This window comes from Scleropages formosus, chromosome 17 (assembly GCF_900964775.1).
Source record: "Scleropages formosus chromosome 17, fSclFor1.1, whole genome shotgun sequence".
NCBI lineage: Eukaryota > Metazoa > Chordata > Actinopteri > Osteoglossiformes > Osteoglossidae > Scleropages > Scleropages formosus.
In genome coordinates, this window is record NC_041822.1 from 8,297,577 (window position 1) to 8,315,613 (window position 18,037).

The 18,037-nt window shown below is 41.0% G+C and overlaps 1 protein-coding gene across 1 annotated transcript; it reads right to left on the reverse strand.

The window, feature by feature from the left end:
- Window positions 1–1,797: 1,797 nt before the first annotated feature.
- On the reverse strand, window positions 1,798–17,150 carry LOC108938514 (collagen alpha-1(XI) chain-like). Its single transcript, XM_018759098.1, has 5 exons — window positions 16,894–17,150; window positions 5,627–5,774; window positions 5,228–5,386; window positions 3,453–3,645; window positions 1,798–2,816 (listed from the first exon to the last, which is right to left on the reverse strand). The coding sequence occupies exons 1-5, from the start codon at window positions 17,132–17,134 to the stop codon at window positions 2,712–2,714; spliced, it is 846 nt and encodes a 281-aa protein (XP_018614614.1). The 5' UTR covers window positions 17,135–17,150; the 3' UTR covers window positions 1,798–2,711.
- Between the last annotated feature and the right edge of the window lie 887 nt (window positions 17,151–18,037).

Here is an 18,037-nt window from a genome sequence, read left to right on the forward strand (position 1 = left end):
GCACTGTGAAGTGGCAGTGCTACTCATTGCACTACCATGCTGCTCTGCTGCAGTAAATCAAGGTAATATATTATCACTGCAAAAATCCTTACTGAGGCTTATGTAGAACTGTGACATCATAAAATCTGTATCATATGTAGATCGAGAGACAAAAATAAAACCAATTTATGTCAGGGCCTTTCATTCTTTCCTGAGTTGCTGCTCTTTGTTTTACCAATGTGATTACACGAAAATAACACAGGACACATTGGTAAGAGTGATAATTTACTGTTGCAGAAACCTTCCTGGACTTTGATGAAACAGTGACAATGTATTAAGAGCAATTTTAGCTTATTTCCTAGTATCATCCAAGGTCCATGTGAATGAAGTATGACAGTGTTTTCAAAATTAAATCAAATTACATGTTTGATTACTCGAAGGGTAAAAAGGCTGGAATAGCAACTACTGAGGATCAAGAAAATTGACAACAATACCATACAGATTAGCTGAGGATTGTTTACAGGGTGCAGTTCATGATACTGCCTTAAATTTTCAAAGATGTAACTGAATGCTTATGCGTCAGGAAAAAGTTTTTAACCATGATAACTGATATAGAAAAAAAAGTACAATTTTGAAAAATAACTAATGTACATCTTAAAATAAAAACCTGCACTATATATGAAAAAATTACATTTATGACATGCTGTATTTGCCACATAGTGTAAAACTGCAAATGAATCACAGGTCACAGTCTTTGCTGGGTCCATTATCACCCAGCAAAAAGTAGAAGAAGGTGACACCCACTGGGGGTAAGGTTACCACGTCTTCTCTACTCTCTCCGTAGCCTGGGTTTCCCAGGATGCCCTGCAGACAGAGAACACATAGTGATCAGCGTCAAAGCAAGTAAAAGTAAGTGCTGTGGGAAATGAACATAGTGTACATTACTGGCTGGGAGTACTTTTGCTTTTTAACCACTGACCATGGGTAAGTTCTGTGGCAAATTAGAGAAAACTGCATATATGCACACAAGGGAAACACAAGGAAAGAATAAACATAGAAGGAATTTTTTTGAAAAAGACATGACATCCATCAATATGAGCGATCCCCATGTGTTAACTGTTTTCAGGTCACACATAAATGACAGTCCTGAAATTTAGAGGTCAGAATGCACTATTTGTCTGATAGTTTTCAGATCAGGGACTCAAAAGAGGTTAATGAAGATGGCATGGAAGCACAGTGGATGGCACTACTGCACCAGGATTGTGTGATTGGAAGTGGGTCTGTGTGCTGTCTGCAAGTTCTGTTGATGACTAGTGACTTCAACTGATGACTCAAAATTGCCCATTGTGTGTGTTACATTACTCTGTATACATGTGTAAATGATTGCATGGATTCATTTTTTTTTTCTGAGCCGCTTATCCCATACGGGGTCGCGGGGAACCGGAGCCTAACCCGGCAACTCAGGGCATAAGGCTGGAGGGGACACACCCAGGACGGGACGCCACCCCATCGCAAGGCACCCCAAGCGGGACTCGAACCCCAGACCCACCAGAGAGGAGGACCCGGTCCAACCCACTGCGCCACCGCACCCCCCCCCCGCATGGATTCAATGCTCTGGAGAAAAGTGTCTGCTAAATTAATAAGCGGAAGAGGAAATGTTAGCAAAATCAGCATTAGGCCAAACCCATTGCTTCACTTTCATAGTGTCTGAGTTTTTTAGATAAAGTTTGTTGCCTAAAGTTATAGTCCAAAGAACTCATGTTTCAGTTACTCAAGGACAAATGCAAAATGTCATGACGAACAGAGGATGCAGGGGAGGCTAGACCAACTGCAGGATTGTTTATTCAGAACCAAGGGATTAGACGTGTTCTTTTTGTCAGGGACGGGCAAAGAATCGGTCGATCAGCGAACAGGACAGAGGCAAGGCTCAGAAGTCGTTTTCGTGAGACAAAGCGGGCGGTCGTTTTCCGAATGGGCCGTGGAGCGGGACTGGGGAACGAGGCGAGTCAGACAGGACAGTTGTCTCAATGAGATTCCGCAAGTGAGCAGGGGCTGAGAGATGTTTTTAAAGCAGAGTGGCTGATTAATGCCAGGTACTTAATTGGAGCCAGGTGCTACTGGTTGAGATGCGGGCATGGTCGTGACACAAACGAGCTCAAAACATTGAGAAACTTGAAAAATACTGATACAAAAAAACACTTTTATTACACATTTTAAAATTATGCTCTGTACTATACACTCCTAATTATAACAGGGGTCTTTAATAATTTTCATACATCAATGTGACATTTGCATAAATGGAGCTTTCAGAATTTTATCAAGTGTTCTAAGTCATTCGTGGACAGCATAAGACACCAGATGGAACAAAATAAGTCAAACTGAGCAGAGAATATGCCAAAAATGCCACTTTAAAGGCTATCACTAAACCAGTAAACACAGAGCTCTAAGGAGATGATAGATGTCACAACATGAGTTTAGAAGACTTGATTATGCTCATTTTCCTGTGCTTTTAGTTTTTAAAGGTAAGGCATGGGGTGTATGTTATTGTATGCTATACCACACATGGGGTAACAGCTGCACACTGTGTCGGCTAAATTTACATGTGTTGCAAAGCAAAATCCTTCTAGATACAATATTGAATGACATGTTCTACTCTTGCCATTTTTTAAGCACTTAAGGATACATGATGAGGACTGTATAGGTAACTCCAAGGGTTGGGATGTCTTATGGGTTCATGGCGTCTTGACTGATCTCCTACACACAGGCAGGTGGAGGCGACAGTGGTCCTTAGCAGCATTGGGATCACCCATTACAAAGGTCAACTGTCTGAGATCTCCCTGAAGAGACAAGGAAAGATGAGAATGAGTCACATTAAAAAAAAATGTCTTTAAAAGGAAACCACCAAAAATTTCAAAGGAATTGTAAGATCTTTTATTGCTATACGGCTATTCATCTTGCTGATTCACAATCCTGGATACAGTACTTTCAGTTACTTACAAGTTCACTTACAAAACAGGGAAGTAAGAAGATCACAACATATGGACTTTCTGTATTTGTACTATGTAGTGTTAAAAACCCAAATATTTTCATTTTAGAATAAGACGTGACATTGCTTAAAGTAGTCTGTGCAGTCAAAGTATAGTTCTAAAAATGATGTTTCATCACTTTGTTGAGTCTAAGTTCTTAAAACTCACAGAGTGCCATACTGGTAAGCCAAGCCAAGCCAATAACTGGTCTGCATTTTCAATTATTTTCACTTTTTTGTAATCATATAAAAAACTGTAATCATCAATGTTGCTATTTGACTATACACAAAGTCTTGACATACATAATACAATATTCAGTGGTATACAGTTACGCAGCAAAAAACCCACATAAAAAGGAAGGCAACCAAACATACAAACATTCAGAAATGAGATTTAAGTATACTATCAGAATAAGGTGTCAAGAATGTGAACTGAGGGGCCCCTAACCTCAAATGGAGTTTCAAAGTCCTCAATGATGCCTCCTACCATCAGCAAGCTATCGGTGATGATGTCCAAGTCTAGGTAGGTCCAGTCCACACTTTCCACCAGCATGCAGTCTACATAGAGGGCCAGACTCAGCACTGATACAGCGAGAGAGACATGGTGCCACTCGCCATCTGACAGGAACACCACCGGGAACCTCGGAGAAGAGCAAGGAGAGGGGGACAGTGCATCCATTATGCCCTGACAAATTTTTACATAATGCTTGGCTGTTATGTAGTTAGTACTGACAAACATCTTAAGTGCATCTTTGCAAATGCTGACACAGTATCTTAAGTTTGGAAATAGAAAAAGTGATGAATGCACTGCTTTGTATTATCACTGTAACTGTAGGAAATGCAAGAAATACACACTTGTTTTAAGGCATCAGTTACCTGTTCTGTCAAACAGTAAACCGTGGCTCAAATGTGTGGAAAAAGGCGGTAGTACATCCGTTTTGTCCTGTTGGCTGTTAAAATCATTGCAACACATTCTTCCATCAATCTACAGTTGTGCACTTTAAACAAACTTCACATTTACATGAATAATTTTACTTTCTCCAGGCTGATTCACAATCCTGGATAGAATACTTTCAGTTACTTACAAGTTCACTTACAAAAAACAAACAGGATCGGAAGTCTGTTTGTCACTCTATTTGTTCATAAACCCAAAGTCATTTTTACAACTAAATGAAAACCAACAGAAGCTTAGTAATACCATTGTCCCTTGAGTTATTTGCTGCTTTGGTTCTGTAAAAACCTCAGATAAAGCTATAATAAAGAAAAAAATCCCCGTAAGGCTTATTCTTTTTTTTATTACTATTATTATTAATGTCAAACAAATTAGAATTGATTTAAAATTACTGAAAAATAAACTGTCATCTCAGTCAATTCCAGTAACTGATTCTTCCCATAAGCATGCAATGTTCATCAAGTTATTTACTTACAGGTTAGTTTCTGTAAAATTTTCAAATAAAGCTATAAAACAAAAATACGTATGATTTTTATTTTTTAAAGTCTTTTATTTACATTAAAAGTAAAGCTAATTTAATATAAATGAAAATAAAAATGTTGTTGCCACAAACCCCTATTTAATGCTGTATGTGCAATATTCATAATTTTGTTATTGCTCACCAGCACTCAGGAACACTACACAGGATATGTAAACACAGGATGTGAGGTGAATTAAAGTTATCTCATAATCTTGTTCTGTTAGGGTACATTTTACTGCCAACTAACATGTGTACAAACACAGGTCACTAGCTTTGCAACAGACTTAAATTTTACTATATAGGTAAGAGAAAAAAAGGGAATAGAGCAATATGGAAAATATTTGTATCGTAGAAATTTGCAACATGGACATTGGTAACCCAAGTAGCTACGGTATTTACCTGTGCACACAATAGGACAATGTAACCCACACAACCGTCACACAAACCCAATGTAAGCCATCACTCACTAAGGGCAATTAATTCACCTGAAATACACATTTTAGGATTGTGGGAGGAAACCCATGCGAAATCAGGTAGAACATGCAAACTGTGTGCAGACTGAGCCAGATTCTGACCTATGTCTCAACTCATAGTCCAGGAACTGCAGGGCACCAGTGCTGCCTGCTGTGCCACCCCAAAAGATAATATGCCCACAGAATAATTACAACTATTATACATTAAACTAGAAAGATCTAAAGCCAATAAGGTGTCATGGACTAGAGACAGCATGTCAAAGTGTTAAGATAATTACTCGTAGAGGCGCTGCTGTGTTGTGATGAAGTTCAAGGCTCTGGGACTAAGGCGGACCTGAAGCAGAATGTGACCTTGAGGACTCAGCACAGTCAGCAAGCTGCGGTCCTCCTGCTGGGAGCTGCGCAGCTGCATCAACACACTGAACTCATCTGCAAAACTATTAAAGATAGTACAGTAGTCAATATTCAATATACTGAATATGCAAACAAACTGGCTCCTACACAGGCATGCAACAATTTCAAACTGGCAATATACAGTACAAGTACACAGAGACACATAAATCTCCAAATACACTGCCATAAGTGACATTATGTTTCTGCATCACTTTATCTATGGAGAGTAATGGAGAGCACTTTGGAAAATGCTATTTGACAAGGGATAATGGCACTTACTGTACCTGGTTCCAAATGCCTGGTAAGTGGGCAGAGCAAGGGTGGCATAATGGCCGATGTGCAGATTCATACATTCATCAGGCCCAGTGGAGAGAGACACGGTGTCGCTGTTTGCTGCTTGCCAGGAGAAGAACTCCAGTAGATCTATTTTCTCTACAAGAGAAAACAGTAGTTCAGTCCAGTAAAACTAGATGTTTAGTCCAGTTTGGAAGGATCCACACACAGCATGGAAATTCTTTTGAGAAATAGTCCTAATGAGCTTTAGCAGAACAAACCTGGAATCAAAGGTCAACTCATATCTGGTTACTGAGGTTTTAAATGAAGTTTTCAGTGAGATATTATTGTTGCACTACTTATTAAGGTTTTCAGATCTTGTGCATTCAACCCTTAAATCAACCATACAATACCAAATATGGCAACAAAAACTCTAGGGCTCTGCCAGTGTTAATGACCATGTTGCTCATTCATTACTAAAGCAAATATGGTGCATTAATTTTAACTTAGAGCCAAACTGCTCATTGGCTAGATTTCCTTGATGGAGAGAGTATCTGACTACTGCAGAAACATATGTACCAAAACCCATGTGCTACATATTTGTTCCCACACACTATAGGTAAGTGGGTTACACACACAAACACATTGTCTGAAGCCGCTTGTCCCGAGCGGGGTCACGGCAAACCAAAGCCTAACCTCGCAACACAGGGCGTAAGGCTGGAGGGGGAGGGAGACACACCCAGGACGGGACACCAGTCCATCACAAAGCACCCCAAGCAGGACTTGAACCCCAGACCCACCAGAGAGCAGGACCCAACCAAGCCCGCTGTGCCCCCACACCACCCCGGTAAGTAGGTTATAGCACTATAAAAAGTTAAATTGAAAATACCCCAGTTTCTGAGAGAAATGACTATGAAGATGTTTTTGCCTTGAAGCAGGGCCCCTTCAGGGATGGACTGAAGTGATTTCGCCTTCAAATGAATGAAAGACATCTCGTCCAGAGTTTACCCCCTCCCCCACAGTCTTGCACCCAATTCTTCCAGGATAGACTCCGGGTCACCGTCACCCTGCTCAGATGAATTGGCTGGATGAATGAAAGAAATGTATAAGCCTGAAGGAAGTCCATGAGTGTTGTGGTGGACATGCATAAAAGGATTAATGGCCAGAACTTCATAGATATTTATTCTTCATAGATTATTATTCTCATTCTCACTTAAACAGTGATCAGTTGATGTGCACGTTTGTTGGTCCACTGACAACAAGATCCAGGGAAAACATTCACACACACACACACACACACACACACACACACACACACACACACACACTGTCTGAAACCGGTAATGTAATATGGAGTTGAATATATGACAATTCATCCTTTAATGTTAGCATATATAGTATGTGTTGTGCACTTATGGTTAGATATGGTAACCTAAAAATTATAATGAAAGGTCATGAGCAGATATGACAACCAATGGCTGAACACAAATAAACTATATCTAGAAAGTCTATATAACTTTATAAAATAAAGGGTGACTGAAATAAGAACTAGGGATTTACCACTTGGTTACCAAGACACAAGCAGGACATATTTGGCTAGTTCCTAGTTGGATATACAACGAAGCAGACTACAGAACTCAGATTTTCTCTCAAAGCATCCATGGCAACATCGTTATAATGTGTGCTGAATTTTCTGCTTGTATCAATAATGCTTGCTAAATGTACCTTAGTGCACAGTAGTTAATCATATGGTAAACCTAGGGACTGTTCATAGAAGACTGAACAGCAGTGTCTAGGGAAAATTTAGAACAAACTTTTTAAACACAATTTTAAAATCTTAGAAGAGTAGAGATATCAAAAATTCATATGAGTAAATAGTTAAATAGGGATTTAAAGTAAAAACATTCATAATTTTTGTGTTTTGTAATCAAATTATCATGTAATTATCAAGCCTTTGTCTGGTAAAATTAAACGATCCAATACGTTAATGAACCATAAAACATTTTAGATAAACACTGCACACATGAGTATGACAGTCATTAAAACAGAATCTTTCTACAAAGGTCTTGTATCATAGTTCCTCAAAAATGTTTTCAAGACTGGCATTTATTAGTTTAATGGAACAGCAAACCAGAATACGCCTTATTTCACAGGACTTTTTGTAGAGGAAATTACGGATGCATGCCATTAAATGTCTTAGAAATAATAAGTCACCGGGCAATAATGGAATCACTGCTGAATTTTATAAGCGCTTTCCTGAGTTAATTGTGCCCTTTTTGTTTGAGATTTATTCAGAGAGCATTGCTTAAACTGCTCTTCCCGCTAGCATGATGCAAGGCATAATCTGTTTAATTCCTAAGTCTTAAAAAGACTTGCTCTTTATTGACAATTGGAGACCATTTAGTTTACTTAACAATGACTATAAAATTTTTGCCATTGTGTTTGCCATATTTAAACAGGTTAGATTCAGTTATTGATGAAAATCAATCTGGATTTATTAGTAACAGGCATATTTTCAATAATATAAGATTGGTCCTAGACCTCATTGATTATTCTGATTTCATTGTAGATGATAGCTTTATATTGTTTTTGGATTTGTACAAGACTTTTTATACTGTTGAGCACCCATTTATTTTTTACTGTTTAGAAAGTTTTGGGTTCAAGAGTTACTTCTGTAGCGCAATGAAAACCCTCTACGCAAATGCTAACAGCTCTGTGAAGTTAAGTTATGGCACCTCCCAAAGGTTCTCTCTCAAAAGAGGTACTGGGCAAGGTTACTCAGTTTCTGTGTACCTCTTCCTTCTTGTTGCTCAAGTCTTTTGTCACTTTATTAAGTTAAGTAGTCTGGAAAGTATTTCCGTTGCAGGAAGAAGTATTATTATAAGTCAGTTGGCAGATGATACAACTTTATTCTTGAAAGATGTTTCACAGGTACAGCCTGCTGTTGAGTTAACTGAAGTGTTTTTGAAAGCTTCAGGTTTATGCCTTAACCTTAAAAATGTGAGCTGCTTGCGTTGAAGGATTGTCCTGTAACATCAACTAGTGGCATCCTTGTTAAAGAGAAAATAAATTATTTAGGAAGATAACTAAGGATCCACTGGACAGAATCGCTCTAAACCAGTCCCATGATTGATAAGACAAAAAAAAATGTAATCTTTGGTTACAAAGGGACCTGTCTTTAAAAGGGTGGGTCATTCTGTCCAAAGCAGAAGGTATTTCCAGGCTCACTTAAGTTGCAGTACAATTATACATGGAAAAACCGAGTACCCGGAAGTCTGTTGCTGTCAACTCATATAAGAATAGTGAGCTTGAGTTCTTGGATTTTACTACCTTGGATTTGACTCTTAAAGTGAACTGGATGAGGCAATTTCTGAGAAATGATGTCTCCATCTGGAATTTCTTTCCATAATTTGTTTTTGACCAAATCAGTGGTCTCTCATTCCTTCTGATGTACAATTACAAAATAAAGAAATTACCAGTTAAGTTGTCAGCCTTTCACAACAGGCTCTGTTGGCATGGAAATTAATTTACAAGCACAATTTTTCTCCACATCAATATTATATTTGGAACAATGATGAGGTCCTGTCTAAGGGTAGGAGTATCTTTTTTAGTATTTGGTTTGACAGAAATATCCTTCTGGTGGGCCAGTTGATGACCTTAGAGTTCTTATGAGTTACACTGAATTTGTGTCATATTTTGGGTTTCCTGTCACAAAGGAAGAGTTTGGTCTGGTAATGAAGGCTATTCCTAATGGCTCTATGACTCTACTTAGAGAGGTCTCTTACCCTGCTGTTGTTTCTATAGGGAATCCAGTCGATACTCATTGTGGAAGGATCGGTTTTACACGGTCTTTTAGAAAGAATAACAGAGCTGTTCATTCTTTGTTTCAGAATGAGGTTGCCACCTTATCTTATGTTACTGCTTATTGGAATACCTTTGTTAACAATGTCCCATGAAATAAAGTTTGGCTGCTGACTCAAATACTTCTTAACAAACAAGGTTAAGGAAATCTCTTCAAGATTATGCACAAATTCTACCCTGTAAAGCATTTTCTCAGAAGATTCAAGGATGGGATTGATGTAAGTTGTTCTTTTTGTAAACTGCACCCAGAGATGGTGCCTCACCTCTTTTGGCACTGTCGTTATACCAAAAAGTTATGGAGAGATGTCTCTAAATTTATTATTGATAAACTGTGCAAGGATTTTGCTTTGCACTATGAATATGTACTGTTATGATTCTTACATTTTGAGTGAAGTACAGAGAAACAGGCTTATATCACCTCATTTCATCTCTTATCTCATCTTCTGTCCCGCTTGTCCTAAAAGGGTCGCGGTGGCAGCAGGGAGAACAGAGAGGCCCAGCTGCCCCTGTCCCCCGCAACTTCCTCCAGCACAACCTGGGGGATCCCCAGCCGTTTCCCAGGCCAACTGTGAGATATAATCCCTCCAGTGGGTCCTGGGCCGACCTAGGGGCCTCGTCCCAGTTGGCCATGCCTGGTATACCTCCAAAGGGAGGCGTCCAGGGGGCATCCTTATCAGATGCCCGAACCACCTCAATTGGCTCCTCTCAATGTGGAGGAGTAGCGGCTCTACCCTGAGCTCCTTCCAGATGTCCGAACTCCTCACCCTGTCACAGAGAGTGAGTCCCAGCACCCTGCAGAGAAAACTTATTTCGGCCGCTGGTATCTGCCATCTTATTCTTTCAGTCACCACCGAAAGCTGATAATCATAGGTGAGGGTAGGGACGTAGATCGACCAGTAAATGGAGAGCTTCACCTTATGGCTCAGCTCTCCCCTCACCACTACAGTTCGATACAGCGACCGCATTACTGCTGTCGCTGCTCCCAGTCTGTGGCCTATCTCACGCTCCCTTCTTCCCTCACTCGTGAACAAGACACCAAGATAATTGAACTCTCCCCTTACCTGGAGGGGGCATACCATCCTTTTCCATGAGAGAACCATGGACTCAGACTTTGAGGTGCTGATCCTCATCCCCATCGCTTCACACTCGGCTGCAAACCGTTCCAGTGTGTGCTGGAGGCAACCATGTGATGGTGCCAAAAGGACAACATCATTCTCAAAAAGCAGAGATGTCACCTTCCGACTGCCACACAGAATGCCCTCTTGACCTCGACTGCGCCTTGATATCCTGTCCATGAAAACCACAAACAGGAGTGGAGACAAGGCACAAACTTGGCGGAGTCCAACACCCACACTGAACAGACTTGACTTAATGCCGAGTATGCGGACACAGCTTTTACTCCGTATGTAGAAGGACCAAATGGCCTGCAATAGTGGCCCCGGTACCCCATACTCCTGAAGCACCTCCCACAGAATTTCCCGGGGAACACGGTCATAGGCCTTCTCCAAGTCCACAAAACACACGTAGACTGGATTAGCAAATTCCCATGCCCCTTCAATTATCTGTGAGAGGCTAAAAAGCTGGTCCATGGAAAAAGTGAACAGGAGATTGTTTACCCTGCCTGGAATAGGGTCACCAGGACCTACCCCTGGAGCCAGGCCTGGGGGTAGTGTTCCTAGGCGAGCACCCGGTGGCCGGGCAGCCCGAAAAGGCATCGTGGGGGGGCCATGTGGGCCCACCACCTGCAAGGTCCAGCATGGGGGCTGGGTGCAATGTATAGCTGGTGGCGGGAGGGGGTGGGGTGGTGCATGGTGTCATAGCCCCTCGTGGCAGAAACTGGCTCTTGGCTTATATCATAAATTTACTCATCATTTTAGTCAAATATCATATACACAGGTTTAAATTTGCTAATAAAAACCTATATTTTCCATTTTTCTTAAAGAATTTAAGCAGTACATTAACACTATTGAGGACTGTAATAATAACAAGACCATTAAGACTGTACATTATTGTAACATTTTTAAGGTGTTGATGTAATGTCTCTGGTTATTGTAGTGTTTTGTAATTTTTGTGTATTCATTTTTTCTTTATTTGTTTAGTCTGTTTATTTCCCCTGGCTAGGTTCTATTGTTCTGGATTGGTGTTCTTGTAGTGTGAGAGTTTGAATTGTTTAATAGAAAAAAACCTCTACTTAGGTAAATTCGATTTACGTAAATCCGAATTTCGGTTAAAAAAAAAATTCCCGGCATAGACATCATTTACAGATAGCGCTTACGCAAAACATCTGAAAGACGTTAAGCACAAGTTGGCCTAACCAGACAAGGCAGGTTTTGAGCCGTAAACGCATCCTTAGTGTAGTTCTTTTTTTGCACATTTTCTACCCTTTTCGTTATTTACAACGCCTGCACTTGAAGAAAAATGAGAACCATCTCGCAAGCGTACAGCAATTGATCTGGAAATGAAATTAAACATAAGAAAATATGAAGGTGGACAAAGTTTCATCTATAGCACGGAAACCAGGTTTAGTCATATCGACTGTGAATACAATAGTGAAGGATGCTGCACGTATAGGGAGCATGTGAAAGGAACAGCTAGCATGAAAACAACAATAATAATGAAGAAACTTCCAAGGTGCAATAACTGAGATGGAAAAATTACAAATTATGCAACAGCAGCACCCTTTGTGTGTTAGCATACTACTAGATATAAGGTAAGCACGCACAGTACAATACCATATGCGTACCATATGCAGTAGTCTATTTTTTAATTAAATTTATGCTTTATATAGATGTAAAAATTTATTTAATTGACTAGGCTTATGTCTTATTACAGTATTTAATATGTCTGACATTTCCTAGAGAATTATACTGTGTAATTTCTTTATACCCATTTTTGCAATAAGTGCAGAGGAAATGAGAAGGCTCGGCTCTGTAACGGAGGGGGGGAGGGGCAATCCGACATACGTAAATTTCGACTTACATTTACATTACATGTATTCATTTAGCAGATGCTTTTCTCCAAAGTGACATACATCTCAGAAAAAATACAATTTGTGTATTAGGAGAGAGAGAGACATAGTTGCAGACATGTGATTCTTAAGTAAATTTTGTTTGTTTCCACTTTATGCATCGATGTTCATCGAACGAGTAGGTGCATAAAACTCAGGATAGAAGAATCCTGATCACTTTCCTACATTTTTTTTTTTTTTTAAAAAAGGTACACAAACATTTACATACAATACAGGAGAAGCAGCTGTGTAAAGGCTTATCTGGGCATGATCATAAAGTTACGGTGCATGAACATTTACACCATACGTGAGCTGGAGAGACCCCGGGCGAAGTGAGTCCGGAAAAGGTGAGCTTTCAGACCCTTCTTGAATGTAGACAGAGTTTAAGCAGTTCTGAGTGAGAGGGGGAGGTCATTCCACCACAACGGAGCCAAAACTGTGAACCTCCGTGCTTTACCTTTCGTGTGCGGGACCACCAAGTGGGCAGAAGTAGATGAGCGAAGCGGTCTGGTTGGGGTGTAGCGGTTGATGATGATTGACTTGGGTAGGGGGTTGAAGAACGGTCAATTTGCGTAAGTCGAGAAGTGTCTGTATAGCCCTTGCCATTTAATCAGTCCTTTATCTTTTGCCGGTTGAGTCTTCATTTATGTATTCTTCTCAAACGAAACAAGGAATGCACTGCATTCCACGCAGAATTTCCTTCGATGCTGGAGAAAGTCAAATAAGAAATGCACTAAATCCCCATTCTCTTTATACCTAAAATATAATGTTGTACATTGAAGAGCTTCTGCAATAAAATAGTGGTGCTGTCAGTATATCTATTGCTAAGGCTAAAAAAAGACACAAATGACTCCCTCTCTTCTGGCATGGGGAGAGAAAGTGAAGCAAGCTCAGAGCACAGCCTTTTTCTTTTATATCACAGACTTCCAAGCTCTTAGAAGTATTTTAGCACCCAGGAAGTGCCATTTTACAGCAACAGTGAATCCCTACTTATATTCTCGGTAAGCAGTCAGGACATAGCCCAAATGACCTTGGGCATAACACCAGCACAGTAGCACTGAGGCCAATGGGTTCTTCTTGCCTTCTTCAGTCCCAGTGCTGAAATCCTTCCTGCCAAGGCTACAAAGCTCTACTGTTCGGCTCAGTTTCACATTAAATGCACTACATATAGAGGCATTTTCACTTGCTATCAACTCAGTTTTTGAGGGATTACCATTAAAATTGTGTACTATCTGGAAGAATTTTCTTTAGAAAAATAAACTTGAAGGATTGCTGCAAACAGGCTTTACTCTGAAAAAGACATATCGGCAAATGGTTCACAGCAGGAGAAAACACAGAGTCCTTGCATGGAAAGTCTGTTTTAGAGTCTGTCGCTAGGGAGTGATTAGTATCACACATAGGGTTTCCCACATACTCCCATCTACGCTGAGAATAACATTATCTACACAAGGCAACAGTTTCAGTGAGGTAGTTTCCATCTCATATTGTTTCTAAAAACAGTTCTACACTAATTCTTTAACCTTACAAACTGGAGGACAGGTCAGTATGGCTTCTATACTTGTGATATTTTAAATATAAAAGTTTAAATATTTGTAGCATACACAATACTGTGATTTTAGAAAGCATGGTGCCGAGTCAAACCTGACCCATAGCGACCGCTTGAGTGGTTTTCACGACAAGTCAAGGGAGGAAAAGAGGTGGGTTGCCAGGAACCTTCCTCTGCCTGTCGGAGGAGGCAAACGCAGTGAGAAACACAGAGCTGCCACGCACCCCAAGCAGGACTTGAACCCCAGACTTGCCACACAGCAAGGCACCAGCAAAACCCACTGCGTCACCACTGCTAAGTCCAGAATTGCACCATTCTGTTTCTATACAGTAATTATGAGTGCCCTTGGCTGCAGATAATGCTAAGACAAATAATGGTCAGAAAAAAAAAAAATCAAGATACCATTCTTTCACATTTCTTTGACTTATAGAACAGTACTTCGCAGATAGCCACAGACCATCTAACGGAATTCTGAAGGATACCACAAGAGAGAAAAGGACTAGACTCAACATAAAAGGTTTATGGGGGAAAAGGAGTACATGGTATGAGGCATGGTATGTTTTCAGCAGGACACTAATCCATCACACAAATATACACACACATTACAGGCAATTTAAAGCCATCAGTTCACTGGAAACACACGATTTTGAAGTGTGAGAGGAAACCAGAGTATTCAGAGGAACTGTGAGGCACCACTGCTACCTGCCCACTAAGTGGTTCTTGTGTCACTTGGTATACAGTTACTTCCCAACTTTGGGAGAGCTGGTTCGTTACTTGAAAAGTTTGTAAGTTGAATGTGACACAGGCCTGTAAGGGACTCATCACTAATTCAAACGTGGTCATATTGGACTAAGTGACCGTACTTCAAGAATACCGCCTGCATCTGTATCTCTCCTTATGTTGGAGAAATGCACTTTTTTTTTTTTATTGTGAGTTTCATGTCACTATCGAGGAAAGTATCTACTAAATGAATAAATGTAATGTAAATATTAGCAACCCTGTCTTGGTGTGCTGCATGTGAGATCAGCTCCCTTGTTGCCCGGCTCAGGTCGTAGGAAGGCAACAGCAAGGTTTTTTGGATGTGAGGAGAATGGCTCAGTGGACTGTCTCTTTCTCCCATTCGGCAGATCGTGGACAGCGAGCAGCAAGACAGGCCCTCTCTCTGGTGAGCCGGGACACCTCCCGCACATGCCTGAGTCAATGGGCCTGAGTTTGACAATTTTTGTTTTCAGGAGTCCCCTGGACCCGTCTGCAGTGCGTCCCCTCCCGCTTCAGCCTTGTGTTGCTTGGTTAGGCTCCGGTTTGCTGCGACCCCGCTCAGGACAAGCGGCTTCAGCCAGTGTGTGTGTGTTTGTGTGTGTGTGTGTGTGTAAAAATGGTGGTCCCGCACACGAAAAGTAAAGCATGGAGGTTCTCAGTTCTGGTTTCGTCGTGGTGGAATGACCTCCCCCTCTCACTCAGAACTGCTGAAACTCTTCATTCAAGAAGGGTCTGAAAGCTCACCTTTTCCGGACTCACTTCGCCCAAGATCTCTCCAGCTCACGTATGGTGTAAATGTTCATGCACTGTAACTTTACGATCATGCCCAAATAAGCCTTTACACAGCCGCTTCTCCTGTAGTGTATGTAAATGTTTGTGTACCTTTTTAAAAATAAAAATAAAAAATTGTAGGAAGGTGATCAAGATTCGCCTCTTCTGAGTTTTATGCAGCTACTCATGTGATGAACATCGGTGCATAAAGTGGAAAGTAACAAACTAGATTTACTTAAGAATCACATCTGCAGCTATGTCTCTTTCTCCTAATGTAATGCATAAATTCTATTTTTGCTGAGATGTACGTCGCTTTGGAGAAAAGTGTCTGCTAAATGAATAAATGTAAATGTAAATAAGAAAGCTAAAGAATCACAGCCCAGAGCAAAATCTAAGTATCGGTGCTCACCTGATGCTTCCGGACCCCTCTTTTTACCCCACAGAACACACAAAATTCACAAATACCCAATATACGAATGATTAAAAAATAAAAACAACCTTAAAAACAACGGAAGTAATATGTTATCTACCTCAAAGCACAGACAACTGCTCATCAAGTTGGTGCCGGGATCATCGACAGCCTGACCACCTTCCCTCTGCTCCTCTCCCACATCCCCACTCTTGGAAAAGTTGGGGCATCACTCACTGTTCACTGAGTGTTCATTACAACACACACGAATGGCTTGGCATGATGGGGTCTGAGCAGCAGGTATGAGTCCCGGTTTCTGAGAAATAAATACTACACTTCTTTAAAAAAAAAAAAAAAAAAAAAATTGCTTCAAGAAAACGAGTGGAGCAGCTGCTGCTTTCCAGTTTCAGTTCGATTGTTGGTGTCACATATCCGTGTATGTTTCGCCTCCGTGGTACTCACTGCGTATTCAGGAATCTAGTGTTCTCTTTAAAAATAGCTTTGCTACGAGTGAAACAGAGAATGCGGGTCGTGACTAAGAAGACATTTACAGAATGTTTTACCAAGTTAGTTTTTGTAGACGCGCTGTGGTGTGTGTGTCTGTGGTTTTATTCAGCAGGAAAAAAATTAATTATAATGTGTAGGCGCAGAAGACACGACGTGGAGGATGTAATTTTTAACGGTTTCCCGGGAAAGACAAGTTGAAGTTGTGTGTGTTGGGTCATTTCACCGCCTTCGCAGAACCAGGTTAAAAAACTGCGGGTTTTTCGGGCGAGCGAAGCGCTCGCGGTTCAGCTTCCAGCCCCGCTTGTAGCTTTTCCGTCGGTGCGCGCGAAGGCACGTCACAGAACGCAGGAAGGGGAACAGCTCAGCCTTCACCTGGCTGTCCGTGGTTAAGTGTCGGTGAGCAGACAGGTGGCCTTACCTGGGAGCGCTGTCCCCGACCCCTCCGCGGCATCTAGTCTCCGAACGAGAGCGCCACGCGCTGCGGCCGCGAGCGCTACCACCGGAAACAGCAGCGCCGCGCAAACAAGCATGACTCGATTTCTTTCGAAAAAGTACAGACACCTAAAATCGCAGCAGGCGGTATTTGTTAAGAGTTTAAAGCTGCCAAACTGCCTCGAAACCCTTAACTGATTCGTGCTGTTGCAAGAGTCAACTGCCATCACCGAACGCTGCCTCGCTTGCTACCAGGCGCGCGCACACCAGCGGGTCGCGCGCTCTGCGGTCTCCTCCCGCTCGATTATCTCAGACCAACGACGTTACGCGTTGTCCCACGATGCCGATGGGCTCTCAGAAAGGGAGAACCTCTTAATAAAAAGGACTGAAAATAAAAATACAACCTGCTGGCTGTTGATTGAGTAAATAGAGTGGTGTTCAGCATCTTGTTATTGATCATTGACAGTGCAGAACACCGGACAAGAGCTGTAAAACGGCACTGAATTTCTCCTTGAGGAAGTGTGTCGGTTCGGTGCTCAGTGCACTTTGGGCCCACAAAAGGAGGGAAAAAAATTAAACAGCAGGATAGAAGAAAAAATAGTCAAAAGAGGCTTTCTGTCAATAACGTAACTGTCGTGACTGTAAATAACTCGTTCTGGCACATGAAACAAGTTCGTGCTTTGTGAAAAATATAGTGTAATTATAAGAAAAAATTTTTAAAAAAGTTAAAAAGAAAATAAAAACACCAATGATAATGCCATCTACACAGTTTTGTATAACTTCTGCCTAAAAATACTACAGCTAATAGTAGTAGTAGTAACACAATTTTCAAATGGTTGGTATAATAATGGGAGAGAACATAACAGAATTAATAAAAAATACTGGAGTGCTGCTGTGACCATGTAAGTTCACTGTATGTCAAATGTGACTGTGCTGTAGACAGATAGAGAAAAACCCACAAGGACCAAGAACTGCCCCCAGCTTTACTGCTAGCTTCAAATGCATACTGAAATAGTGCTTGTGTAATGTGCCAAAGAATGGTCCTGCTCTGCTATAAATATAAAATTTAAATTTACAGGAGGACTGAGGCTTGGACAAAACTGGTTTTGTACAGTCACACAGAAGAGGAA